Genomic DNA, 24,317 nt, shown 5'->3' with positions numbered 1-24,317 from the left:
CAGAGGCTTGCACACCCGGAAGAGCTGCCCATTCCTTTTCAAGATCAAGTCCAATAATAAAGAGTAGAATGCGGTGTCTATTACCTGAGGGGCCCCTGTTTTTCAAAGTACTGACAGGTTGGGCGCCAGCCACTCCTCAATAATTTGCCGCCCTTGTCGCGCAGTCTATTTAAGATATCGTGAGCAAAGGTCTTCTGTTTGTATGTGTATAATTGACAATATTAGATTCTTCAACAGTTCACTACTCTATTGTGCAAAGTTTGTCGGTTGAGGCTTTACTCTTACAGCTGCTGATCGTGGCGGAAATAACAGACCAAGCCCTAATGATGCGACTGGATCACGCCAAACGAGACACATGGTACCCTGGGCCGACAGCAGAGAACGACTGGAGTGCATTGCGAGGGCGACGGGCGTATCGATCGCCTCCGTAGTCGCCGTCGTCATAGTCGTCGTCGTAGTCGTCATAATAGTCTCTCCTACGGCGACTGTAGACCCCCCGGTACGGTCTCTCCACGCGGACTTCCTCAAAGCGCCTCTCACGGGCGTCCACTGGGGATCTGCTGGCTCTCATCCGACTCCGTGGATATGGGATCTCTTCTCTTATAGGATCATCCCAAGCTCCGCGTTCTACCATCCGGCTCCGACGGGTCCGTCTCGGACTTTCATCGATTTCCAACAACCTGGAGTCGTCCAGGATATCCGTCCACTCCTGGAAGTGATTTTCTTTACTGCCGGCCTCCATTATCAGGCGTCGTTTTTCATGTCCCCGCATGGCCCGGGTGAACATGTCCTGTAGCCTTTTCGCTTCCTCAACAACTGTTGCTGCGCGGTCTGCGACGTCGAGGACTTGCTTGAGGCGGGATTCTTGCTCGTGTGCCGCGATGACGCCCAGCTTGGGCACTGTATATGACAGGCCAGCTGGCGCTCTCAGCGTGCGAGGGATCCCGAATGTGAGGAAATGGCAGGCCGTGACAGAGAGGCCGACCTGGATCTCAAAGTCTGAATTGCAGTGGACAATCAAGAGGAGTCGAACGATCTCGGGCAGTCCACTTCTACTCCCTGGTTCTTCGTACAATCGCCAGGACGCGTGCGTCTTGTCTTGAATAGCGCCGTGGATAATCCGTACTCCTTTGAATGTTGACGTCTTGTTCTTGGAGCCCTCCAAGCTGATATTGAGGTTCGATGGACCGCCACCCCCGGCAGCACCGACTGTGAACTTTTGCCCTGACGACACTTCCTGCTCAGAGACCTCTACTCGGTCCGCCTGGGGCATGATGCCGCGGATATTGGGAGCGTCCCCTGTAGAGCCAGAACTAAGCATCGCGTCCACCTTTGCATAGCGAATGCGGTGGTCCATAGAGTATGGCCGCATGAAGTTGAGCTTGATCTGGACCTCGTGCATATCCTTCCCCTCGTGGACGCAGGGGCATATGGACTCGAGTTTCGCGGCGAAGCTGATCTCGTGCTTGTTGTAGCTGGCGAGCATGAAGCCGTCTCCGTCTTCACGGCTCACTCCGGCCCAGATGTTTCCTTGCGATTGCGGTCTTGCTGAGGCTTCTGCATTGCCATCCCCGCTTTCGTCTGGCTCTTCTGCTGTGTGTTGACTCGTTTTGATCTGCTTTGTATCGCTCGGTCGTACACGGTGGTATGATGGCCGCCGCCCCCTTCGTTCCCAATCCTCAAGCAGCTCCACGATCTCATCAGCTCTTGCTTCCTTGGCGAGTTGCAACCCAGTCAGGCCATCGTTGTCCTCCAGGGAAATATCCGGCTGATAAAACAACAGCGCCTCGACACCCTCCGTCCAACCATGCCGACAAGCCTCGTGCAGCGGCGTGCGCCCTTGTAAATCCCTCGCATTAATGAATGCCCCATGCCGAAGAAGACCATGTACCATTTCCACGCTTCCTCCATAAAAACACAAATGCAACGCCCTCCGCCCTGAAAGGTCTGCAATCTCAACATCCGCATACATCCGCATAAGACACTCCGCTATCTTCGTATTCCCTGCAACCGCCGCCTTATGCAGAGCCGTCCTGCCCATCCCTTCATGCCTGTCCATAACCGCACCATGCATCACCAACTCCGTCGCCGCCATTACACCGTCTCCTTCCCCCTCCTCCCCGCCCTCCATCTCAGCCCAGTCCCTCCCGGCAACAAGATGCAGCGGCGTATCCCCATTCGCATCTATCAAATCCGCAACCGGGATTCCATTGCTGCGGCTGCGGCTGCGGCTACCGCTACGGCCTTGTAAGGTCAGAAACCGAATCATGCCGACTGTCCCAGACGCGCAGGCCTTATGCAGCGGCGTGCGGTCTGCGTCGCTGGCATCCCTGCAATCGAGCGTTGCGCCCTCTGCTAGAAGACTTTCTGCAATGTCAACGTCTCCGTCTTTCGCTGCGGCTTCTTGGAGGAGAAGTTTGCTCTTGCGGGCCTGTATTGACAATTTCTGCAGTGCCTCCTCGTCGCTTGCATTCCCAGTCTCATTTTCATTTTCATTCTCATAGTCATTGTTTGCGCGCGCGGCCTCGTCCGAGCCTGACTCCGTTCTAGATTCTGGCTCTCGGCGCCGTGGTCTTCTGGTTTGACTTTGATTCTCATCTATCTCGACCAGCATGACTGAGACTGAGACTGAGACTGCAGTGGCATCAGCGGGGTTCTCATTTGTTGCAATTCTTTTTTCTGCTAGCTTATCTTGCTAGTGTACAATAGATGCAGCCAGTAGTAAGAAGTATATAAATTGCACCCCCGATGTTTAGGTTGAGGAATCGGAATGAAATCGAGATTGAGATCAGATCGTGCGCGCGTGCGGCCTAGGAATTGAGGAGGCTGGGCCGGCCATCTGCTCTGCACCTTCACCCGCACAGGAAACTTGAGGAGAGGAGAGGAGAGGAGAGGAGAGGAGAGGAGAGGAGAGGCCGAGCTTGCCATTGGCTAATATTATAATTATAGGTATAGGTCCGGACAAGACTGAGTTTGTCATGATACTTCTACTTCTACGGAGTAATGGGAGTTTAAATGCGATATTATAATATTATACGACATTAACGTTCGAGGTCGGATTCCTATAGCTTCGCTTCAGCTTCCATACCCTTGCAGGTTCAAAACGGACCCTAAATTCATTCCAATTCTATTCGAAAGGTTACCGTACCGAGTTCTTCGTTTGTTCTCCCCCTCGTTTCAAATTTAAAGGGGGATCCGGGGATCGGGGACCATGTGAACCTGTAATTCCCGGTAATAGAATACCAATATTAAATACCGCGGCGCAGCGGGAGTACGGGACGCTTCCCCCCGGGCCCCGGCCCCACTAAATACGGGAGGGGCGCTGATTCTCGCTATTCGCCAATAACTGTTGCTGGTGTGGGTTCCAGTTCCGGTGGACTTGAGTCTTTTTTTAACTCTTTACGAGGTCACTGGATGTTTGTATACTGTCGTTGTTGATTCTGTCCAGTTAGCATTGTCGTTCTAATTCCGCGAGTTGTTCATTTTGTTGTTGTTATGGACGACGGTTCGAGCCAGCTGAAGACGCTGAGGTGGCGATGAGGTGTTAGACTGGAGGCACTGGGTGAACCATCTTAGATATCGGCTATGTTGACAAGTTATACTCCGTAGTGTACCTGTGGTATGATTGAAAAATTATGATAGAAATGACCGACTCAGTAAAGGCCGATTCCTAATACAAAGCAAGAAGCACGGCAACGCCTGAATAATATTTGCAATAGTGTATCTGGATAATGTAGCCGTCGATATGGATGATAACATCAGATGCAGAAAAACAAACTCGCTCACACCAACGCCACGCTCAGTCAAGTCAAGGACACGCTCATAAGGAAATGAATGAATGGAGATCCCCGCTGATGACCGATGAATGATAAATCAGACCCAAAGAAACGACAGTATGTATGTATGCGCGACTGCAGTCTGGTTGCTGTACTTAGAATTGGGTATTATGTTAACGACGCATGCGACCGACTCGGAATGTCGTCAGGTCGATTGATTCCACCGAGCCCTGCTCGTCGTCGACCTCAATCGCGCCCTCGTTCGAAGCCGGTCGCTTCAGCGACAGCAATGGCTCTGGCGTAATCTCTTTAGCCGGGCTTTCAGCTTCAGTTTCAGCTTCAACTTCCGGTTCTTGCTTAGCAGCTTCCTCCTCTTCCTTCTTTTTCTCCTCCTTCAGCAGCTCGACCTCCTCTGTAACCATCTTAAGCAAAGCAGTAAACCGTTCCTTCACGCTATCCAGTTCCGACGCACACGCGCCAGCACGCAGGAACTGGTACGCAGCCGTTTCACAGAAACTGTGCGCAACCTCGAGATTCTTATCCGCAGCATCGAATGGCGACCTTCTCATCGCAGTCGGTTGGGCCTCAGGCTGAGGCTGAGGCTGGGGCGGGCCTCGGGCGCGTGAAGACCGAATACTAGCCAGCAGGTCCTCGGGCTCTTCCAGCGTCGGCAGCATAGCACGGGCGGCACTCCTAGGCGGCGGCGGACGAGCACCAGCACCCGGCCTCGGCAATCGAGCCATTTTACCCCGTCGCAGATTATTCCTCGCCGTCCCGATATCACGGACCATTTCCTCGAGGGTTTTTTGTGTGTGGCCATCGTAGTGGATTATAAGGCTATGCCGCGTGCTGATGACAGCGGGCGCATCCGAGTCGGAGGATGACACATTGTCGTCGTCTCCTGCTGCTGCTGCTGCTTTGCGGCGGCGGATGGAGTTTGTTTGGATGGAGCACACGGAGCTGTTCTTGCGGCGGCGAGGCTTCAGCGGCGCAGTGGAGTGTTTCTTGAATGCGTCGGCGAATTCAGCGTGTTTTGCGGATGTGTGGGCCGTCAGCTCGGACAGTTGGGAGATCCAGGTGGGGAGGCTGTCAGAGAGATAGGAGAAGGCGCCCAGGGCGTCCATTTGGGCTGGTGGCATTGCTCGAGAGTTGAGAGGAGTGGTTAACTATTTCCGCGGGATATAAGATTCGAACGGAGGCAGAGGTCGAAGGTTAAATCGTTTCGTCGTGGTATCATCAGCCCCGGTACGAAGAATGGGTCTGGCTGTGGAGGTGAGGCCGAGCGGCTCTCTAGGCCAGTTCCATGGGTCGGACGGCAATCTGGGGATGTCAACTGCGTTGAGGACAGACCGAGAGAAGGCGTCCCAGTGATAACTGATAATTGTTGTCGAGAAGAGATTGAGTTGCTGAAGCCGGGGGATGGGAGGAGAAAAGGCGAGACGAGGGAGAAAAGACCGGGCCACAGCACAACTGTCGACTCAACGGGGACCTGACGATGAACTGAGCTGCATTGGGGAAAAGGCGCGTAAAGTACGGTGGGCCCGTCGGGGAGTGACCTGCAGCCGTACTGTCACTTACGCAGGCCGAGCCGTATGATTGGGCTGTCACTGCCCGCTGGCTGCTCCAGTTGGACGGGAGGGTCTCGGTCGCCGTACCGGGATGTTTTGTGACGCCCGTATTAGCCGTATTAGGGGCGTTATGGTCCCCGCTCGGGATCCATGTGGTGTCCTTAAAGCTCAGGCAGCCACCCTCAACGCTCGTCGAGAAAACACCACTGGCAGCTGCAACTGAATCTGCAACTGAACCTCAGACTCAGTCTGTACGACGGAGGAGGTCAATGGCACGAAAACCGAACAATGACATTCCCACAGCCCTCCATGTCAGCGTCAACAAACAGCGGTGAGCCGGCTGCATGCATGAATCCTCGGCCGTCTCAGCGCAATTGCAGTCGCTCCAGGGATCCATGCAAGGCCAAATCCAGGCTCGACTCGATGACCACCTCGTGAGATCACGGCCCCGGCCACAGCACGAGTTGAGGAGGGGTTAAGGGATCGTCTTGATAGTCGGCGTTCTAGTAGGACGCCGGACTGTTTGTAGTTAGCCAAGTAAGCCAACGTTGCAGTCAGTATCCGTAATCAATAATCAGCGAGCGCGGTCTCCAGACTTTTAGAAAACCGCTCATCTATCTCAAATCATTCATCTCCGGGGCAGTATCTACATTTTCCATTCTCGGTTCCAGCCACCGCGGACTGACATGATGCACGGAGTCTTCCGGAGACTTTCGCCCACTGTCCACCGACCAGTTCGCGGCTTCGAGCAGGCTCGCAGTCGCAGGCCAACAGGCAGAAACCCCCTTCCCAAACAAGATATGACACGTAACGGTCGACCAGCATGAGAATCCAGCCGCCCGCCCGTCATTGGCAGTGGCCACTGGCTCCTGGCGAGTCCAGTTGCTCCTAGTGGCCTGATCCATGGCGTCTCTGGTGGACACAGGACAAGAGGCACCGCTGCTGATGGACTTGAATTGATTGATTGAATGGCCATTTCGCTTGCATGCTCGTGCCGTTTCTGCGTCCCACAATCGCCGGCCTCAGCGCCAGTGTCCGTGTCAGCGTCAGTGTCCACTGGTTGTTCCCGTCCCGCGGCAGATCATGGCGGGTCTGGTCTTGTTTGACAACTCATCAGTCACAGGGCTTCACTTCTCCAACAGCTGGGACTTTTAATATGATTTGACATGTGTTCATGAGTCAAGTTTGAATCATGTCTGAGGCTCGCACTGCACTCGCTGACATGCTTTGAATAGCACACCTGCATTGTACCGTCGTCCTGTACGAAGTAACAGGATATGTAAGACTATTGCACAACGGCCATGCAGATTACACGGTGTAAGACAAGAACCAGGAAATGACAGAGACTCGTTCCCCATTCTATACTAAACACCGCGACGAGCCGCAGGCGTGGTGTCTGGAAAATTGAAATACCACATCCATGGACATATCGCGCCCAATATCGCCTTACAACAGGGATGTGTTTTAGTTGTATTTCAACGGACGATCTCGGTGGTTATCCCTGAATATAGTATTCCGTCACTCCCTGGCGATGGAAATACATGCCACTGTTCTATTCAATAACCAACCACGATAATATGCACATTTTCAATATATACAACCCCCAACCAACCCTCTTCAAACCCAACTTTCAAAGACTCGAGAGACAAGATTAGAGATTACATCTGCACCTCCATAACAGGCCCCTCATAAACCTTCCTCGCCCTCAGCCCATAATAAAGCAACGCAAGAATAACCGTCCCCCCGGTCCCCACAATACTAAAATTCATCGTCGTCTTATCAACATCCATCTGCGACGGCCAAAAGCTGAAAAATACCACTATCACCATATAAACCACCGCATAGGTGTTGATCGCATGCCCCCAGATCCCGGGGACATGGAATGGGCCCCAGACGAGTTTCGCGCCGGGGACGTTGACAACCTCAACCCCTCCTGCTTCGCATGCTGCGCCCTTTTGGTAGGCGCTGATTGCGCCCGTGTACCGCCGGTACAGCAGGAGGCTGCCGACGGTTAGGTAGGAGAGGTACAGGCCTGAGACGGCCATCGAGACCACGGCGTTGAGGGCTACGCTGGAGCCGATGTTAATCAGGCCTAGCAGGCAGCAGACTGTCATTGTGAGGAGGATGGAGTAGGTTGGGAGGCAGTTGTATGGAGAGACCTGATTAAGTATATTAGTACATATAAATATTAACGTAACCTACAATGGTAATGAGGATAGATAGAGAAAAGAAGGGGATACCTTGCTCCAGACACGCCATCCAGGAACCGCGCGGTCGCGCGCAAAGGACCAGAACTGGCGAGACGTCGCAGCGAGCATGCCGATGACCGAGCAGATGGCGATGATCAGCAGGATCGAGGTCATGCCGAGAGCGCCGGAGACGGAGTTGGTGGCCTGGTAGAAGATCTCCATGAATGGGTATCCGGTTGCGCTGTTCAGCGCGGCGTCGACGTCCTCGAGGCAGAAGAGCACGGCGATCAACATGCTGAAGCCGAGGGTTCCGTTGATGAGGACCGAGAGCATGATTGCGCGGGGGATTGCGACGGATGCATTCTTTACTTCTTCGGCCATCTGCTGGAGTCAGTATCTTTTCAATTCAGACAGAGGAACAGTGGAAGCATACATGGACAGCAGCATCCCCCCCAGCAAAGGCAAAAACACACCCCGTCATCCCCACAAACCACGACAGCCCCTGCGTGGGAAACCCGCCATTGACAAAATTCAGAAACACGTCGTGCGTGCTGTTATGGTCGGCCATGTACGTGATCGGGATCAAGATGCCAAAGAAGCCCACCAGATGCACGACCAGCACCGCCGTCTCAAACCGCGGCAGCAGCTTTCCCCCAGCGATATTAATCCCCAATGCGAACAGCACTGCCGCCCACATAATCAGCGTCCCCTGCCATGGCTGCGCCGAGTAGTTCGCGTGTCCGAGCGTAACGGCGCCTTGGATCTCGGTGCCTGCAAGGAAGGCCGACGAGGCGAATGCAGCCTGCCATCCGATCACAGTGACCCAGCCTGGGAAGTTAGCAATTATGGCAGAAACTGCTGGCTGAGACGTACCAGTCAGGTAACTGAGGATCTTCATGTATCTCGGCGGAGCAAGCATTGCACACCAGTGGTACTGGCCGCCAGAGGTTGGCGCCATCGAGGCCAGTTCAGAGATCACCACGAAGCTGCATGCTGTTCCTGTCCAGGCGAAGATAAACGAGTAGACTGCTCCTCCGGGTCCTCCGCTGGATACTGTTAGTTCGATCCGCAGGCAGGCTTATTTACTGACTTTTGTAGAGGGAGTAGAAAGGTACTATAACAATCCATTAGCTGTGGAGACGGAGTAGATGGCAGGGAACACACTCAAACAAGCCCTCCCAGGTCGCAAGAATAGTGCAGCTGAAGCCGAGGGTGGACAGAATGCCAAACGTCCTCTAGACGAGGTAAGCCAATGCTCATTGCAAGGTAATAGCAGTCCTCACCTTGAGAACAGATTTCTTTCCCACTCGCGCCAGATCGCTCGTGTCGCGATCATGGCTGCCCCTCGTCCCAACCTCGGCGTTCGCAGAAACAGCGCGATGCTTGAGTTCGTGCGACTCCATGCTGATCGTTGCAGTGCAGGAAGTCAAACTCGACGGATGCGAGGCTGGGGATGCTTCATTTTAAGAGTTGAGACCAAGGGAGGGATGGAAAGTGGGTTTCCAGCATCAGGTACTTTGGTAGTTCGAGGTTTTCAAGGGATCAGGGTTAGCACCGTCGAAGCAATGGAACCTTCCGTTCAGGTCTTAGTTTGAGTTCTAATCGCAGACACCGGAGAGACCGTCTGGCGTCTTCTAATTTAGATCCCTGTCGCCAGCAACCAGCCACCCGGCCTTGCCTTGAGACTGCCTCTGGGTGCGAGGAGGGCCATCCAGCCTGACGCGAGGGACATGCACAGCTCCCACCTAGAGTCCTCAGAATCCAGCACGGGTATCTCGAAATATCACGTTCATCGATCACAATGCTTAGCATATGCTTCTGATCTCGATTGTCTGGTCCGGAGTCCCACAGCCGGCCAGCCAAGACGCCACGGTGCCACTGCCAGTGCCACCGGGCGCCATCCGAGATTGCATCGTGAATTATAAATTGACAGTCGGGCAATTCAGCTAATGACGGGGCTATTCTGTTCTTGTGCATCTGGCACGGTCGATCAGCCGGCTCGCCTTGTTTCATTACGCGTTGGCCCTTGGCGCGCCTTTTAATGTAACCTGTAGCCCTAACCCTGCACGCCCCGCTTGTTTTGCAACCCATCTTTGCACATGCTCACTCGAACTGTTCTGTTAGTCTGTTGTCTGTTGGTCTTTGGTCTTTGGTCTGTATATCGAGAAATGTCAACATAAAAAGCAACTGGCGATGGGATAGACTCTGTAGACTCTGTGAGGGACCCAGGTAACGGTGTGAGAATGTCCTCCAGAAAAAGCAATTAGCCGGGGCACGAAGGAATCCAGGATGAGATCCCTGTCGGGAGCCGTCACTTTCAACTCTCGACTGTGTCGTGCTCAATATTATTATTACTTTATTAGTCTCGATTCTCGAGCCCTGTTCGATCAAATCAAGTGGACCTCTGTTGGCCCTGGCTCCCGGATCCCAATTCCCAATATCAAATCACCAATTCTTTGCTTTTTATCTCTCACCAGGCTTATTCTTCCTGCCCGGTTACATTTATTTTCCCCGATGTGAGCGCATCCCGCCCGACAAGCCCAGTCCTTATATTGCGCTGGTCCCTGTCCGACCCCGGCATGACTGGCAGTGGCAGCAGCAGCAGCAGCCATGGGCCGATTTGCCAATATCGACACCTGGGATCCGGCCGTCAATGTCACAAACTGGCTTCTGGTTGTCGTCGCCGGCCTGAGCGTCCTTATCCGGCTGGGCACGAAGCTGTGGATTTTCCAGAGACTCACCAGCGATGACTATCTCATCATTGCAGCGTTGGTACGCCGCTGCCTGGGTCGATTGTCTTTTCTGGCTGGCTGGCTAAACCCAATCGCAGGTATTCTGCATCGGACAATCGGCGTCAATCTCTATAGCAATCGAGCACGGATATGGATACCATTTCGCGACTGTTTCAAGCCATGATTTTAACCAGGTCATGAAAGTATGCAACATACCCACACAGGTATATACAGGACCCAGCTAAACCACTCCAGTCGCAGTATTCCGCATATATCCTCTATATCGCAAGCCTGTGCCTCTCCAAACTATCCCTCTGCACATTCATCCGCAACTTAACCCCAGTGCATAAAGACCACTTCCAAGCCGCCATCCTGCAGATTGTCATCATAGCCTTGGGGATAACCGGTGTCCTGGGCACGGCCTTTCAATGCCACCCGCCTAGAACATGGGACTATATGCACGGGGAGTGCATTAACTTGGTACGCACCTCTTTCAATAAAGTACTCAGGCCATGTCTAACCATAATCCCCCACGCAGCGCGCCTGGAACTACTTCGTCTCCGTAGCGAACATCGTCACAGACGCCATGATCGTCTCCCAAGCCCTAGCACTCATCTTCGGCATCCAAGCAACATGGAAGAAGAAGCTTATGTTCGCCAGTATCTTCCTGTCTAGAATCTTGTCCGTTCCCGTCTCCGGCCCTTTCCCATCCCATCAATCAAATCCCCCCCTTCCCGGGAATGATATAACTTGACTAACTATGTTACAGTGTAATCCTAGCCACAATCGCCGAAATGGTCCTCCTCCAGCACAGACACAACAGCGGGAGTTCCGCAGGTCAAGACCCAGACCAGGATACAGATCCAGATCCAACATACGACTACTGTGCATCCACAATCGCCACGCAAGTCGTCCAGTGCGCCAGCATCGTCACCGCGTGCTGGGGCCAGCTCAAGCCGTTCCTGAACCAGCTCAAATCCAACGGGCTGCGCATCCGGGGCGTGGAGTATCAGTCGACGACGTGGCCGAGGGGGAAGAGTCACTCGTCAAAGTCGAGGTCGTATGGAGCTTCTGGGAGACATGGGAGTGGTAACCGAGGGGAGCGAGGGGAGCAGCATGAGCTTGTCCCTGTTGCGGCGGCAGGGCGGAATTTGACGACCGTTGAGGCTGAGGCGTCGAGGGCGTGGGATGCTGATAGTCAGTCGAGTCAGGTTGGGATTATTCGTGAGACCAGGACTTGGGTTGTTAGTGGCCATGATGGGCGTGCCCATAGCCATCAGTCGTAGAATACCATCTCTATCCTATATTAGACACAACATGTAAAACAAACAAAGCTTCAACCTGTTCATTGCTTTGCTATTACTACTGTCTAGCTATGACTGCCTCGCTCATTCCATTAGTCCCAATCGTTCCATGCTTCTGCCTCATCCTGACGAGCTTCTCTGTCCTCCGATCCGTCTTCTTCCTTGTCTTCCTTGTTCTTCGTGCTTTGCTTCGCCGATGCTAACTGTCGTGAGCCCTTCTTCTTCTTACCCCCTTGATGGCTCGAGTCATCAGAATCACCCACCTGTTTTTGCTTGCCCTTGCTGGTCTTCGACCTTGCTAGAGACCCTCCTTGCCCTGTAGATGGGCCTTCTCCAGGCCCCTCGCTGTACTCGGTGGCGTCTGGGTCACTGCTTGACGACTCTCGCTTCCTTTTTCTGTCACTTTCAGGAGCAGGCTCTGAGGCCGCACATTGTGTTACTGGATTCCTGTTGAGAGCCCGCAGTGCCATCCCTCCATTCCATCGAGTCGTGGTGACGATTTCTTTCCACTGCTCCTCCTGCCACCGCTATTAGTTCACGAATCTAATCAATCCTATCGATGATGGACTAACCAGACCATATTTATCAGGATGCAGTGCCTTGATCATCGTAGCCTCAGTAGCTGGGAGCGAACTCGCCGAAGTGCAACTGGTTTGTGATTCGGGACTGACACTCTTGGGACGCGTCGTCTCAAGATCTGATGTTGAGCCTGTGCCCAGTTAGACCTGATCCATGCAGTGTATCTCAGCGAGTGCTACTGTAAACGTTACACTCTGGTAATAAGTCTCGAATATCAGGGGGTGTCGACTGAGAACGCGGTAGACGTGGCCCCTGGGGAACTGACCTCTTCATGTTAGATGTGGACTACTGCAAATTCCACCAGGGAAAGGCGTACTCCTACCTCTAGCTGGTTCTTGCGAGCTGCGGCCGGTGCTCGAATTCTCTTCGAACGGCAGACTCTCTGATGAACTCGCGTCGGTACTCGCGTCGGAACTCGCGTCGGAACTCACGTCTGCCTCGTAAAAGCTGACATTGTCTGTCTCTTCGAGTTCGGGAGGCTGGTGCATCTTAAACATCAATTGTAAAGGAATTGTTCGTGACGATATGCAAGAGAATGTCAACTGAATAAAGGGTATGGATACGATAATCGGTAGTAACGAAGAATATCGTCAAGAGTAGCTTAAAGTCGAAAATAAATATAAATATGCCCGTCGACGTATCGATTTTATTATGTACACGCAGGAAAGCACGACCGTGACATTCAATACCAGTCCGACTTTCGCTTTCCATAATGAATAAATTCCAGCACAGCATCACGGCCACAACTCCGTCTCCTTCCATTTTCCTTCGTCCCTATCGGCAAGCGTCCATCGGGTCCGTCGCACATCGTCAGGATTTGAAAAGTCCAACACCTCCATTTCCTGCGGGAGAATAAGCAAGACCCGGAAGTTGGCCCTCGCGATCGGATCCTTGAGATCTTCAATCTTCTGGCCCAGTTTCAGCTGCGGATCCGATGGCGCTTCACTGCGCGGCCGACCAGGAGGCGGGTTCTTGAAGGTCCCTGAGCAGACGGCATTAGCTTGCAGCCTGGTGAGACAACAACGCGACTTACCTCTCATAACAGGGCTATGGTTGGCGAAATAAGTGGCCACCTGTCTCTCCCAATTCCAGTCCTTGATATTCCCCTCCCCATCACCCTTCTTCTCCCTCATCCCTTTCTTAACCATCTCCCTAACCTGTCTCTCCTCGTCATCCTCCTCCGGCGCACCAATTGTAACCGCCCTCCCTCTTACCCTCCACTGCGCCGACACTTCCTCAAACCAAAACACGCCCTCAACAACATCATCCGAATCCGCCAACTGGCCTACCTTGCCCATTCTGGCGTCCGTCGTAACAGAAAGAAGGTCACTCTCGTATACATCTGGGTTCAGCCCAATATCCTGCGTCTTGAGCGCTTCGATCCCGGACTTGTGGAGGGTCGATGCGGGCTTAGGCCAGAAGCCTCGGAATTCGACGGTGCGCGAGCGCGGGACGGGTCTCTTGGACGGGGCATGCGCGATTGTTGTGAGATTGAATGTCGAGACACGGCTCTTTTCGAAGCTGGCGAGGAATAGCCCGCGCCAGGGAGCCGCGGAGGGGGCCATCCTGATCAGATCAGGTCTTTTAGGTGGGCTGGTTTGGGCGGTGCGGGGTGGGATTCGAGATTTGGAAGATGGTGCTGATGTTACGTCGTAGTGTAAAGCAGGGTTCCTAGCACGTATAAATAGTGTCTGCCAAAACGTAGGAACCACTAGATCGTTTTGCCCCTGTATTATTTGGAATTGACTGCTTGAAGAAGCAGAAAGTGGTGCTCATAATGGAGTCATGAGATGGAGATGACGTTTTCTCCGCTTATCTTATCTGATCGCTTTGGGCAGGAGGTTCCGCCAGAAACTTTCGCCTTGACTGGAATGTCAGAATAATGTCGATTGGGTTGTAATATCCGAACATAATCCTTAGATTGGAAGTATTTGGGATTAGACTTTGCCATTAAGTTTCGAAAGTAAATTGGCAGGTGCACACCATCTAGACATATTTAGACCGATAGGATTTCCTACTTTCACTAAGAAATGCGCAAGATCAAGTACAGAGAACAATTGCAGTTCAACCCGATTAATATGCTAGATTCACATACAACGCCATAGCGAGAAGCAACATATAAAATCATTCGAATCCCAAGACCATACCATGCCTCATACCGACACCCCAGCAGAACCAGACAGAACAAGGTATCAATCGTAATATCCTCCACTAACTCACATCTGCATGCGGTCCTTGTCCCCGTTCCCCGCCCCATCAAGCGCACCCCCTGGTATCCTCCCCTCGTTGAGCTCGCGCTCCAACCGCGTAATCTCCTGCAGACTCTTCGCCTCCCGGATCATCTTCTCGACCCTCTTCCGCTCCGTATCTGTGAGCTTCACACGGAGGCTCTTCTCTGCTGGGGCGCGGTCCGCGCCGCCGGATGGGACGTCGAAGGTGCGTGACTTGACGCCTAGGATCTTAGATGCAAGCGCGGAGGGCTCCTTAGCTGTGCCGAAGAGTTCTGTCGCTTTAGCGCGCTCGGCGTCTTTTACTTTTTGGTAGTCGAGGAAGCGGACGCTCGGGATGCGCCAGATTATCCAGAGGCGGTAGTTCTACCACGGCACCTGTTAGTTATACCTTGACCATAAAAGATCACATAGTGTTGGAGGGGGGGAAGGCGAGGACTGAAGAATATGGTTATGCGCACCTCCTTTCTAGTAACCGGATTCTCCAACAACACCAGATGCGTCAATTTCGTGAGACCCCGCAGGGGATCTAAATCCGCCAGCTCGGCAATGTTATTCGCAGTCAAGACGAGCGTCGAGAGACTAGGAATCGAGTTCGAAATGTTCGACTGGATCTGTCGGACTCGGTTTCTCGCGAGAAGAAGCGTGTGCAACCGTGGGAAAAACGGGAAGTTGCCCAGCGAGGAAATGTCGTTATCCGTGAAGTCGATTGCATCTTGGTCCTGTCCGCGCACGACCACCATCAGCATTCATTCATTCATCTCCAGGCCACGATATGAGAGGCAAGGGCGTTGGTTGGGCCTACCTTGGCAATACCCAGGTTCTCAATTGCGGGGATCTTGTGCCCTAAACGACTCCAACGACAAAGGTCGATATCAATCCAGCTCATGTAAAAGTGTAGTATCTGTCCTTTTCAGACATTGTGTGTGGAACGCACCTCGAAGATCTAGCTCGCGATCCTTTAGCGGATTGATGTACGACAGGGAATTTTGGATCAGCTCGACTGTGAGGCGCATGGTGGCAGTCTTCTATGAATCCTTCATAAACTGGTAAAAGGAGAGTGGGCCGGTCGATGAAAAAAAAAAGAAAGAAAACGGTATTCAGCAAATATAAAATGCAATGTGGTCATGTAATAAGAGGAGGACGGGCTCGCGATGATTTCTGGAGAGCTGCAAGAAGATTCTGCCGGGCGGTGGGCTGCAAAGCCATTGGTCTGCACGTGACTTCGTGCCCTAAAGACTGAACTTGGAAGTGAAGTAATAGCTGCTTTTACGATAGAAAGCAAACAAAAATTGGCTAAAATATGTTATATTTATAAATATAGATAGCCTAGCCGAGTAGGTATGCAGTTGCTCTGAATCCACTACAAACTGCAATCCAGAAACCTGTCTTAGATAGGCAAAGGAAGTGAGGTGAATGGTCCAGCATTTAAAAGCAAGACTGCGCCAACTATGTAATAGTACTCCGTATGTACTCCTGAGTACGTGGATAAATAAGTGAATTTCAGACGCCAGCCGCGGAATAAATTCAGCGCGGCTCTAAATGTTCAGCATTGCCCAGGTACGCCATATCGTATGCATGCAAGAAAACTGCTCTCAATATCAAACATTAACATTAATCGTGTAGGGGTGTCGTATTGGGTGAGTTGTGAAAGTTTGGCCGCGACGGACTGGGTGCTCGAGACCGGCGTCCGTTCGTCGTTGGGCCCAATGCGATTGGTGCCAAGTGGTCCCGGCCTTCTGTCCTCACGACCAGCCCACTGCGATCGATGGCGGAAAACCCAGGCGCGGCACTAATACCAAGCCCGATCGTTGCAGCGGAAGAGTTATCGTGATTGAACTGAAGACGAGCAGGACTACTCTGGCCCCAGCTAGAGGCCCGCTTGGGTGGCAGGAAGGCCGCTGATTCGGCGTCCGATTCGTGCGACGAGCGGCTGGATTCTGAGCTCCCCAGCTCGATGTCTTGAGCACCTTCCTCGAGGATGCGCTCATAGGATGGGCTACTCTGGCCAAAGAATGATGGCTTCACCGCACCCGACGCCTTGCGTTTCCGTTGGTGAATCAAGCGCGAGCCACGACCACAACTGAACAAGTTGTTGATTTTGTGGTAGACCTTCAGCCGACGAGTACGACCACAGAGGAAGAAGAGAGCCAGGATAATAATAAGGACGAAGAGGATGATTCCTGGGACCCTGCGCGAGGAACCGCCTTCGAAAAGCGCATCTTGCCATGACTCTTCGTGAAGATTCTCTGAAGCTGGAAGTAACTCGGCGCTCGGGTATTGGAAGTCGCTGGGAACACCAGCAACATTGCTACCAAAGCCAACGGGAAGAGATTCTTGGGTCTCCACCGGAACCTGCGACGCAGCATAGAGAACCATTTTACCAAGTGTCCAACTAACTTCGGTAGAGTCGATCTTGTTCACAGCTTGAAATGCATCAAGGTAGCCTTTGTTTTGCCCGTGCTCGAGGACTTCCTTCGTACCGTTGTGACCAGAGGTTGTCATCGGCTCTAGTCCGACTCGTGGCACACCGATGCCATCATGCAGGACGTTGATGATCCAGGAAGCCTTGAAACATACTTCGTACGCCTTTTCACGGTCTAGCTTTTTGCCCCACTTGTGCTCCGAAATTCCCTGTTCAATAGAATCCCAATCCTGAGAGCAAAACTGCTCAACGCGATGTTGATAGGTATGGAAGTCGTATGCTTTATCCGTGTGGCCCATTTCGAACACTTCGTGCGTCGTATGCCAGTATTCGCTAATACCCACAAAGTGGTTGACGTCGAAGTCAATGGATGGGACATGTATTCCGTGAAGAAGACATGGCTGGTCAAGGCAGGGTGCATCTTTATCTAATAACGGGTAGGTCCCTCGTAGACACTCATCAAACCTCCCAGTGCCTAGAAGACTTTGCTCCGTATCGGCGGGCCCTTCCAGGGGCTTCCCATCCAGCGTGGTTCGCAGTCCGGCCGGGAGGCAAGGGTCAGGGAACTCCTGCACGCCCTCCGTGCCATGCGCATTGCGCAATGACTCCAGATACCGCCTGCGAGCTTCCCGCACACCAAATTCCAACCAAGAGGTTACAAACACGCGATGTTCCTGAGTGCTTCCGTCGATGTTGCGTAGTCGGAGTAGGGTTAGATCATTCGCATGCTTTTCGCTTTCAGTCGCATTCGGCGCGAACGCAATTTGAGCGGAAGCTCCACCCATGTCGAGAAAGCCGTAAGTGTGGTGGCCTTTCCCATGGTCGTGGTGACCAGGTGAGTCGAAACTTCCGAGCAGATAGTTCGTAGCAACCCACCCATACAGTCCCTCGGTAACGCCGGGGATGACTTGTATATGTACGTTGCAATCGGGTAGCGCGAAGTCGTAGTTCTCACGGGCGTAAGAACAAACGTGATCCAGCAACAATTTTTGTTTTACATCGTCGACCAGTCGCATCCCAGCAGTGGCGAGAAGAAAAATGGGGGTTTCCTTGATAGCATCGGCGGGGACGATTTCTCGCGCAAAATCGAGAAGTTCTGCAAGATGCTCGGGGCCAATTTCCTCCGGACGATCAGCAAATGTCGAAACCCCTATTGTCTGTTGTTAGAATTTGATCGGACAGATAAAATAATTTCGAACATACCAGGATGTATCTTTTTCACCCAGCTCGATTTCGTCTTGATCTCCGGCAGCGACTTGAGGTCATCTTTGTCGGATTCTTTGCGCGCAACTGCGTTATCCAGCCAACGATAGACATGAACTCGAGTCCCCTTTCCTACGTTAGACGTTGAAGGCCAAAAGATCCGGATAGAGTGAACTCACAGATGATCCCGCATCTAGGACAATACCGTAATGCCCTACCACAAATCTTCGTCAGTGGCGACTCGGGGGAAAAATCAATACGAGGGGGAAAAACACACATTTACCCATGGGGGCTAAAACCTGCGGTACAGTTAAAATGTTTTAAACTATTAACATGACACTGGAGACCAGGTGTGTGAAGCGAAGAAGCCCGTGGAAGAGTAGTGTCGAGAGGAGGGGTCTTGAATCCGGGGATTCTGATAACGATAGAATACCCGTGTTCGGAGAAGTCGTAACAGCGCCGATATGGCTCGAGTCGAGAGGAGGACGATGGTGAGGAAACGAATGGCTTCGCGAACGAAGAGGGTGGGATGAAAAGGGCGAGCTGAAACGACAGGAAGGGGGGTGCAAAGGAGGGGAGGGAGAAAACGCGAGAGGCAGGGGGAGAGCTGGGGAGGTGAGGCCGGAAAATGGCAGTGGAACGTTTCGATAACGGGAGCGGATGGCGACACTGCGACAGTTGCAGCAGAGGACGCGACAGCCCGCAGATCCCAACCCGCGCTATTCCGCTTACGGCGCTCTTCCCTCAGCGCACGTTCACTGCTCAGTGCCACAACAACGGCGATTGTGCAATGGGAGGACGGCCGAGATGCAGGTGAAGGCACGAATCGATCCTGTCAGGGTGTCAAATGGGTCCAATGCCATCATCTTGTCGTGAAGCAGGTTTGTTGCCCACGGCAAGAGACTTTATATTAATAGTGTGGATGACGCAAGCTTCCTTGGCCGGCGTGCGGTGCTGCGGCCTCTGATTGGCGGACAGTCCGTTGCCGGGCCCGGTGTCTCTGCCAAGCTAAAATGATAAGAAACAATTTCCTGAGACGGTCCAGACTCCAGATTCCGGCTGATATGCATGCACCCAGGGGATCTTCAGGGCTCTGCGATGTGAGATGTGAGGGATGCCTTTTGCAGGAAACTATTTATCTTATATGTATATATTTGTACTAATAGATACCGGATTAACCAGTTTACTCGGATCCCGAAACCTCCGCAGTTTATGCCCTCTTGGTCTCTGCCACTGCCTGCTGCACCTCGCTCGAGGGTGCTTTCGACACCCCCATTAACGGCGAGGCGCCGATCCTGTCAAGCATGGAGTGGTCCCCGATCTGCTCATCCACAAAGAATGAGCGGTCCAACCCGACCATCTCCGCCTCCTCACTCACCCGCAGCCCCAGGAAAGGAATGTACTTCATGATTATGAGCAAGACGTAGGTCACGCCGAAAGAGTAGGCACAGACGGCGCAGATCGCTGCAAGTTGCTTGCCAACCTGAACGCCTTCACCGTTGATGGCCCCAGGAATGAGAGAGCTGCCGTCCAACGCCGAGATGTACTGGTCAGCGAAAATGCCGGTCAGAAACGAGCCAACTATGCCGCCGACCCCGTGTAGTTTGAAAACATCCATTCCTTCGTCGATGCGAATCCACTCGTTCAGATTCTTGCACGATGAGCACACAATGCCAGTAAGGAAGCCAATCAGACCACCAAGCCACACCGTCACACACCCAGCAGCAGGAGTGATACCGACAAGACCAGCAATGGCACCTTCGCAGGCTCCCACCACAGAGAACCTCCCCTTGTGTCTGATCATATCGACCAGCACCCAACCTAGTACACCTGTCGAGGCCGCGACGTTGGTGTTCATGATCGCCAGATAACTACGGACACTGGCATTGAGTGTCGAGCCGCCCTATTTTCTGGTTAGATTGGAAGCCCGAAAAGAAATAATGGCGAGAGACATACATTAAACCCGAGCCATCCGGTCCAGATAAATACGGTTCCCAGAAAGACAAGCGTGGTGTTGTGGGGCTGCTTCATATCAGCATCTGGCCACCCCTTGCGCTTTCCGAGTGCAACGGCGTACGCTAGGGCGGCGCAGCCGGAAGCAATATGGACTGGACCACCTCCAGCATAGTCAATAGACGGAAGATTATACAGCCAGCCATGACTACTCCACGTCCATCGTGCTAGAGGGCAGTATACAATGGTCTCCCAGCAGAAACCAAATACGAGGGTTGCGAGAATCCCACCGCGTTCAAAAGCTCCGCCGACAACAATCATTACCTGTAATCATAAGTATAGGACAACCTTACTTCGGAGGCAGACGCTACTTACCGTGCAGGCGCCGAAAAGGAGTTGAAACACGCAGAACAGAATTTCAGGTAGCACGTCAGAGCCTGGAGATGGAGCTGCCATAACCCCCATGAGTCCAAAGGATTTTAGGGTCCCAATGTAGGGACCCCCATTTCGTGAGTAGGTGAGTGAGTATCCCCAAAATATCCACTGAAATGAAGTCCTACTTCGAGTTAGCATCATGTCTCCTTTCAGCTATTCCGGGATTCAAATGATAGCTTACACAGCTAGTACCAAGAAAGCCTGGAACAAGAATGACATTGCAGACTTCCTCCGCGTCAAGCCACTGTATAGAAAGCCAATTCCTGGGAGAATAAAGTACACAATGAATGTACAGGCGACGATGTAAATGGAGTGGAATTCAAGCCCGGAAAACGGCGCATTTACATCTATTTGCGTCGCGTCTCCGCCATCGGGCATGGAGGGCTCATATTCGGGCTGTATAGTCCGGTGTTAGCTAGGTGGATAGGTCGTGAGGGTGACATACAGTGGACATGACGAGAAGGCTTGCTCGCCCTATTTGAGAGACTTGTGATTAAAGATAGACGAGTACCTCGATAACTGGAAGGTGAGTATTCCGTCCGTAAGACACCTGCACGACGAGGCCTTTCTCTCCATTTATTCTTCAAAGTCTCCATTATTGCCTGGCTACTGGGTCGGACCCAGCGAGTTTCGACCCCCTTTGGTGGCCATTTTCGAGCCAAGAGGGGAGGAACTGTTATCTTTATGGCCAAGCATCAATAAGTGTGCATTCTACCCCATTTTTGTGGATCGTGAGCGGGTCATCGTTGGCAACAACATCTATGATCAACCGAGCTGTTATCAACAGGCGCTGATATCGAAGTGCCAAGGTACAGGACCAAGAAGTCTGGCGGTCCTGATAAGATAGAGCTGAATAGTTCTCCAATGACAATGTCGTGTTTGTCTTTGCTCTGTATCCCCGGAAAGCGCAACCATCTGGGGCTTAGTGCAGATTGTAAGGCTGATCTGTGCGTATGCTGATATCAACCTCGATAGGCCGAGATCTTCAAGCAGTTCGTAATTGGTGGGAGATAACGGTACAGCTTGACCATGGTCTAGTTTTCTCACCTTCGATCCAGTTAGCTTGATTTCCGGGGATCATCGACAACTAGGGGCCGGGCCTTACCTGCAGGGTCGGGCATGCAAGCTGAAGCCGAAGATCTGAATAGAGCAATTAAAGGTCCCAATGCGGGCAAGAGTAGTACCAAGCCCATTTCCTGCGAACGCCATCGATTAGCTGGAAGATACCGTGGGCTCGATGATGTTTCTCCAGTTGCGGGGTCGGGTGGTCTTCACTGTTGGCATCTCAACTTGGGCCTCCACATCAACTGTGAATTCTCGCCACCATTGTTCTATGTTAACGGTGCGCCTCCTAAGTTTTACGTCTGTGAGGTGTTCTTTCAAAGGCTGAGTGCAATGCGTTACAATCTCTGCGATGAGGTACAACCAAGACACTTATAAACTCGTTGCTCTCCAGACTTTTGCGCCTAAATTCCAAATCTCATTGCAGGTAGATCCCCGGGAGCTCGATCGATCCGAGTCAACTGCAGAGTCCGTGAGCCGGGCCTGGGTTGGGTCAGCTTCATCAGTGGTAAATCCTAATTTGTCTATACTAAATGCGTGCACATCTGCAAGGGACAAGGAAAATATTACCAAGTGACAATGACTTCACTTCTTGGGTCGGTGAGCATGAGGAGACTGAGACATCCCCACAGTTCCGGGGACCCCGCCCGTTGATTGAGAGTTACAGCAGTGCATGGTTATTATGATAGTGCATTTTGCTGCAGGATTGTGATGCATACCTTTCATCCTACACCCAAATCCCAGAGTACTTGTGGTTCTGAAGGAGAAGTGCTGTTCATCGACATAAGACTTCTGTCAGACGGGGACATGCTGTCATCTGTGATATTCAGTATAACGAAGACCCGTGGATTGGATGCATGGTAGACTAAGCAAAACTAGGTAGCACTCAGTCTCTGGTAAATGGATTATCGTTCACCAACATCCCGGGACTTCCTTCAACCCGTCACCTGCGTAACACCATCAACGATCAAGATTAATCATACCTGATCCAGTTCCTATTCTAGTTTCTCAAAAATTAGATTGATATCAATTTATTGCAAGGATCACCTATCAGCATATAAAGTGCAAGCTTTTGGCTTGTCTTGATAGCAGCAATGGCGGGTGACGCGTCTGAACCCCAGGCTGAGTGTGATGATGTTCACCAGGAGAACAACGCAAGCGACGAGCTCAGTGAGGCTGAGAAGCAAATTGAAAAGAAGCTCGTTCGCAAGCTTGATCTCTTGATCCTCCCATTGATTGTGCTGTCGTTCTTCCTCAACTGTATAGACCGGTACTGACTTCGCCCTCATGTACTAGAGCCCTCGGACTAGAGCTCTCGGACTGACGACCTGTGCAGGGCTAACTATGGCGCTGCTCGACTTCAACATCTAGAGTCGGATCTCCACATGTCCGATTCGCAATTTCAGACCGGATTTAGTGTTTTCTACGCCGGATACCTTTTATTCCAGGTCCCTTCGAACATGCTGCTCAACTATTTTGGCAGGCCGTCATGGCATATGGGGGTCTCGATTCTCGCTTGGGGCGTGGTCACTAGCTGCACAGCTGCAGTCAACACCTACGGAGGACTTGTAGCTTGTAGGATGCTTTTAGGCTGTGTCGGTTAGTTTTGAAGCCTCAGCACTGCCTGACTAGGGTCTAACGGTTGCAGAGGCGCCATTATACCCTGGAATAATGTTCTATCTCTCGGTACGACGTAGTCCCTGATGATGGCACAGGCCGATGCTAATATCTTGAAGAAATGGTATAAGAAAACAGAGCTTACTCTGCGCATTAGCATATGCCTCGCCGCTGGGCTCACTGCCACTGCAACTGGCTCTCTGATAGCTGCGGGTATTTCCAGCGGCTTAGACGGTGCTCACGGACTTTCTGCGTGGCGATGGGTGTTCTTGATTGAGGGCATAGGTTTGTTCTCTTAGTATCAAGAAAGCATGCCGGACTTACATTATTGCCTTAGTTTCTATTTGTGGAGGATTCCTCTTCATCGCTATTCTGCCAGATTTTCCACATACCTGGACTGCGTTATCGCCCGAAGCCGCAGAAGTTGGTAGGTTACCCAATATGAAGACGAAGGTTTTCTTCTAACTAGACCTGCCACAGCAATCCGACGGCTGACCTTGGAAGCCTCACAAAGCGACATCGACGACGACAGCATGTCCCTCATCGATGGCCTTAGACTAGCGCTACTGGACAAGAAGCTGTACATCATGATAGCCATCAATATGTGCATCATTGGGGCCATTGGCTGCCAGAATTTCTTTCCTACAATGACAGCAACGTTGGGATACAACCATGTAATTTCCCTTCTCCTCATCGCCCCTCCATACTTCTTCACGGCAATCTACAGCTGTATCCACAGCTACCTCAGTGACCGCTCAGAAAACCGCTTCTGGTACATGATATATCCTGCCCCGATCGCCATCGCCGGATTCGTCATCTTCATGTCGCCGGCCACCAGTTTCGGGCCTCGATACCTCTCTATGTTCCTTATGCTGTTCATCTACAGCATTAATAGCACGGCCACCGCCTGGATCGCGACATCAATTTCCAGACCCCCCGCAAAGCGTGCCGCCACGTATGGATTGGTTAGTATGCTATCTAATACATCTGCACTATGGACACCCTACACCTACCGCGCTCGCGACTCACCTCACTTTAGGTTGGCGTTAGGGCTCGTTATCGGGATGGTGATCACAGCTGCGGCATTGAGTTTCTTGCTTCGAGTGATACTCGTTCGCGAGAATAGGCAACTTGACGAGGTGGACCGCCAGAGAGCAGTCGCCGAAGGAACCGAATCTGAGAAACCGAAACAAGGGGCCTTCAGATATACGGTCTAAGCTAGGCATTTCATACTCCGGAGGTGATG

General features: G+C 52.2%; 10 protein-coding genes across 10 annotated transcripts; 2 read left to right on the top strand and 8 right to left on the bottom strand.

The window, feature by feature from the left end:
* Positions 1 to 337: 337 nt before the first annotated feature.
* On the bottom strand, positions 338 to 2,041 carry ASPSYDRAFT_55039 (ankyrin repeat domain-containing protein; the record flags this gene model as incomplete). The annotated part of the gene is made up of 1 exon (XM_040848965.1): positions 338 to 2,041. The coding sequence occupies one exon, from the start codon at positions 2,039 to 2,041 to the stop codon at positions 338 to 340; it is 1,704 nt and encodes a 567-aa protein (XP_040705911.1).
* A 1,908-nt stretch (positions 2,042 to 3,949) lies between these two features.
* ASPSYDRAFT_85799 (uncharacterized protein) lies at positions 3,950 to 4,915 on the bottom strand (the record flags this gene model as incomplete). The annotated part of the gene is made up of 1 exon (XM_040851564.1): positions 3,950 to 4,915. The coding sequence occupies one exon, from the start codon at positions 4,913 to 4,915 to the stop codon at positions 3,950 to 3,952; it is 966 nt and encodes a 321-aa protein (XP_040705910.1).
* A 2,087-nt stretch (positions 4,916 to 7,002) lies between these two features.
* Positions 7,003 to 8,936, bottom strand: ASPSYDRAFT_55037 (putative GABA permease; the record flags this gene model as incomplete). The annotated part of the gene is made up of 6 exons (XM_040848964.1): positions 7,003 to 7,503; positions 7,585 to 7,914; positions 7,967 to 8,361; positions 8,407 to 8,579; positions 8,698 to 8,768; positions 8,817 to 8,936. The coding sequence occupies 6 exons, from the start codon at positions 8,934 to 8,936 to the stop codon at positions 7,003 to 7,005; spliced, it is 1,590 nt and encodes a 529-aa protein (XP_040705909.1).
* A 1,207-nt stretch (positions 8,937 to 10,143) lies between these two features.
* ASPSYDRAFT_145505 (uncharacterized protein) lies at positions 10,144 to 11,551 on the top strand (the record flags this gene model as incomplete). Its single annotated transcript, XM_040841525.1, has 5 exons — positions 10,144 to 10,305; positions 10,364 to 10,468; positions 10,521 to 10,745; positions 10,804 to 10,946; positions 11,035 to 11,551. The coding sequence occupies 5 exons, from the start codon at positions 10,144 to 10,146 to the stop codon at positions 11,549 to 11,551; spliced, it is 1,152 nt and encodes a 383-aa protein (XP_040705908.1).
* A 38-nt stretch (positions 11,552 to 11,589) lies between these two features.
* ASPSYDRAFT_612545 (uncharacterized protein) lies at positions 11,590 to 12,763 on the bottom strand. Its single transcript, XM_040849964.1, has 5 exons — positions 12,471 to 12,763; positions 12,328 to 12,408; positions 12,142 to 12,278; positions 11,833 to 12,087; positions 11,590 to 11,768 (listed from the first exon to the last, which is right to left on the bottom strand). The coding sequence occupies exons 1-5, from the start codon at positions 12,643 to 12,645 to the stop codon at positions 11,628 to 11,630; spliced, it is 789 nt and encodes a 262-aa protein (XP_040705907.1). The 5' UTR covers positions 12,646 to 12,763; the 3' UTR covers positions 11,590 to 11,627.
* Positions 12,734 to 13,914, bottom strand: ASPSYDRAFT_40702 (uncharacterized protein). The gene is made up of 2 exons (XM_040846130.1): positions 13,182 to 13,914; positions 12,734 to 13,130 (listed from the first exon to the last, which is right to left on the bottom strand). The coding sequence occupies exons 1-2, from the start codon at positions 13,711 to 13,713 to the stop codon at positions 12,883 to 12,885; spliced, it is 780 nt and encodes a 259-aa protein (XP_040705906.1). The 5' UTR covers positions 13,714 to 13,914; the 3' UTR covers positions 12,734 to 12,882.
* Positions 13,915 to 14,310: 396 nt separating this feature from the next.
* On the bottom strand, positions 14,311 to 15,400 carry lea1 (U2 snRNP complex subunit LEA1). Its single transcript, XM_040846129.1, has 4 exons — positions 15,314 to 15,400; positions 15,182 to 15,222; positions 14,838 to 15,098; positions 14,311 to 14,742 (listed from the first exon to the last, which is right to left on the bottom strand). Exons 1-4 carry the CDS (start codon positions 15,390 to 15,392, stop codon positions 14,365 to 14,367), a joined length of 759 nt encoding a protein of 252 aa, XP_040705905.1. The 5' UTR covers positions 15,393 to 15,400; the 3' UTR covers positions 14,311 to 14,364.
* Positions 15,401 to 15,990: 590 nt separating this feature from the next.
* On the bottom strand, positions 15,991 to 18,291 carry ASPSYDRAFT_85793 (putative nucleoside diphosphatase (Ynd1); the record flags this gene model as incomplete). The annotated part of the gene is made up of 4 exons (XM_040851563.1): positions 15,991 to 17,951; positions 18,005 to 18,131; positions 18,184 to 18,218; positions 18,282 to 18,291. The coding sequence occupies 4 exons, from the start codon at positions 18,289 to 18,291 to the stop codon at positions 15,991 to 15,993; spliced, it is 2,133 nt and encodes a 710-aa protein (XP_040705904.1).
* An 820-nt stretch (positions 18,292 to 19,111) lies between these two features.
* Positions 19,112 to 21,121, bottom strand: ASPSYDRAFT_195403 (ammonium transporter). The gene is made up of 5 exons (XM_040843714.1): positions 20,838 to 21,121; positions 20,574 to 20,788; positions 20,333 to 20,513; positions 19,961 to 20,281; positions 19,112 to 19,907 (listed from the first exon to the last, which is right to left on the bottom strand). Exons 1-5 carry the CDS (start codon positions 20,844 to 20,846, stop codon positions 19,215 to 19,217), a joined length of 1,419 nt encoding a protein of 472 aa, XP_040705903.1. The 5' UTR covers positions 20,847 to 21,121; the 3' UTR covers positions 19,112 to 19,214.
* A 928-nt stretch (positions 21,122 to 22,049) lies between these two features.
* On the top strand, positions 22,050 to 24,296 carry ASPSYDRAFT_1166955 (uncharacterized protein). Its single transcript, XM_040840184.1, has 7 exons — positions 22,050 to 22,396; positions 22,600 to 22,724; positions 22,791 to 23,053; positions 23,103 to 23,140; positions 23,191 to 23,356; positions 23,409 to 23,498; positions 23,552 to 24,296. Exons 1-7 carry the CDS (start codon positions 22,355 to 22,357, stop codon positions 24,286 to 24,288), a joined length of 1,461 nt encoding a protein of 486 aa, XP_040705902.1. The 5' UTR covers positions 22,050 to 22,354; the 3' UTR covers positions 24,289 to 24,296.
* The last annotated feature ends 21 nt before the right edge of the window (positions 24,297 to 24,317 follow it).

This window comes from Aspergillus sydowii (genome assembly GCF_001890705.1).
Source record: "Aspergillus sydowii CBS 593.65 unplaced genomic scaffold ASPSYscaffold_2, whole genome shotgun sequence".
In the NCBI taxonomy this organism is placed as follows: domain Eukaryota; kingdom Fungi; phylum Ascomycota; class Eurotiomycetes; order Eurotiales; family Aspergillaceae; genus Aspergillus; species Aspergillus sydowii.
This window is presented reverse-complemented; position numbering and strand designations above follow the sequence as displayed.

Excerpts from the sequence above, each read along its gene's own strand:
- ASPSYDRAFT_40702 (XM_040846130.1), bottom strand. The coding sequence starts at position 13,713 with ATGGCCCCCTCCGCGGCTCCCTGGCGCGGGCTATTCCTCGCCAGCTTC. Across the intron at positions 13,131-13,181 it reads CCATAGCCCTGTTATGAGAG|GGACCTTCAAGAACCCGCCT; the intron begins GTAAGTCGCGTT and ends CCGTCTGCTCAG.
- lea1 (XM_040846129.1), bottom strand. The coding sequence starts at position 15,392 with ATGCGCCTCACAGTCGAGCTGATCCAAAATTCCCTGTCGTACATCAAT. Across the intron at positions 15,223-15,313 it reads TCGCGAGCTAGATCTTCGAG|GGCACAAGATCCCCGCAATT; the intron begins GTGCGTTCCACA and ends GGAGTCGTTTAG. Across the intron at positions 15,099-15,181 it reads AGAACCTGGGTATTGCCAAG|GACCAAGATGCAATCGACTT; the intron begins GTAGGCCCAACC and ends GTGCGCGGACAG.
- ASPSYDRAFT_195403 (XM_040843714.1), bottom strand. Across the intron at positions 20,514-20,573 it reads GCTTTCTTGGTACTAGCTGT|GACTTCATTTCAGTGGATAT; the intron begins GTAAGCTATCAT and ends AACTCGAAGTAG. Across the intron at positions 19,908-19,960 it reads CCGGATGGCTCGGGTTTAAT|GGCGGCTCGACACTCAATGC; the intron begins GTATGTCTCTCG and ends ACCAGAAAATAG.
- ASPSYDRAFT_612545 (XM_040849964.1), bottom strand. The coding sequence starts at position 12,645 with ATGTTTAAGATGCACCAGCCTCCCGAACTCGAAGAGACAGACAATGTC. Across the intron at positions 12,409-12,470 it reads CTCGCAAGAACCAGCTAGAG|TTCCCCAGGGGCCACGTCTA; the intron begins GTAGGAGTACGC and ends TGAAGAGGTCAG. Across the intron at positions 12,088-12,141 it reads ATCCTGATAAATATGGTCTG|GAGGAGCAGTGGAAAGAAAT; the intron begins GTTAGTCCATCA and ends TAGCGGTGGCAG.
- ASPSYDRAFT_1166955 (XM_040840184.1), top strand. The coding sequence starts at position 22,355 with ATGGATTATCGTTCACCAACATCCCGGGACTTCCTTCAACCC. Across the intron at positions 23,141-23,190 it reads GAATAATGTTCTATCTCTCG|AAATGGTATAAGAAAACAGA; the intron begins GTACGACGTAGT and ends AATATCTTGAAG. Across the intron at positions 23,499-23,551 it reads GCCCGAAGCCGCAGAAGTTG|CAATCCGACGGCTGACCTTG; the intron begins GTAGGTTACCCA and ends GACCTGCCACAG.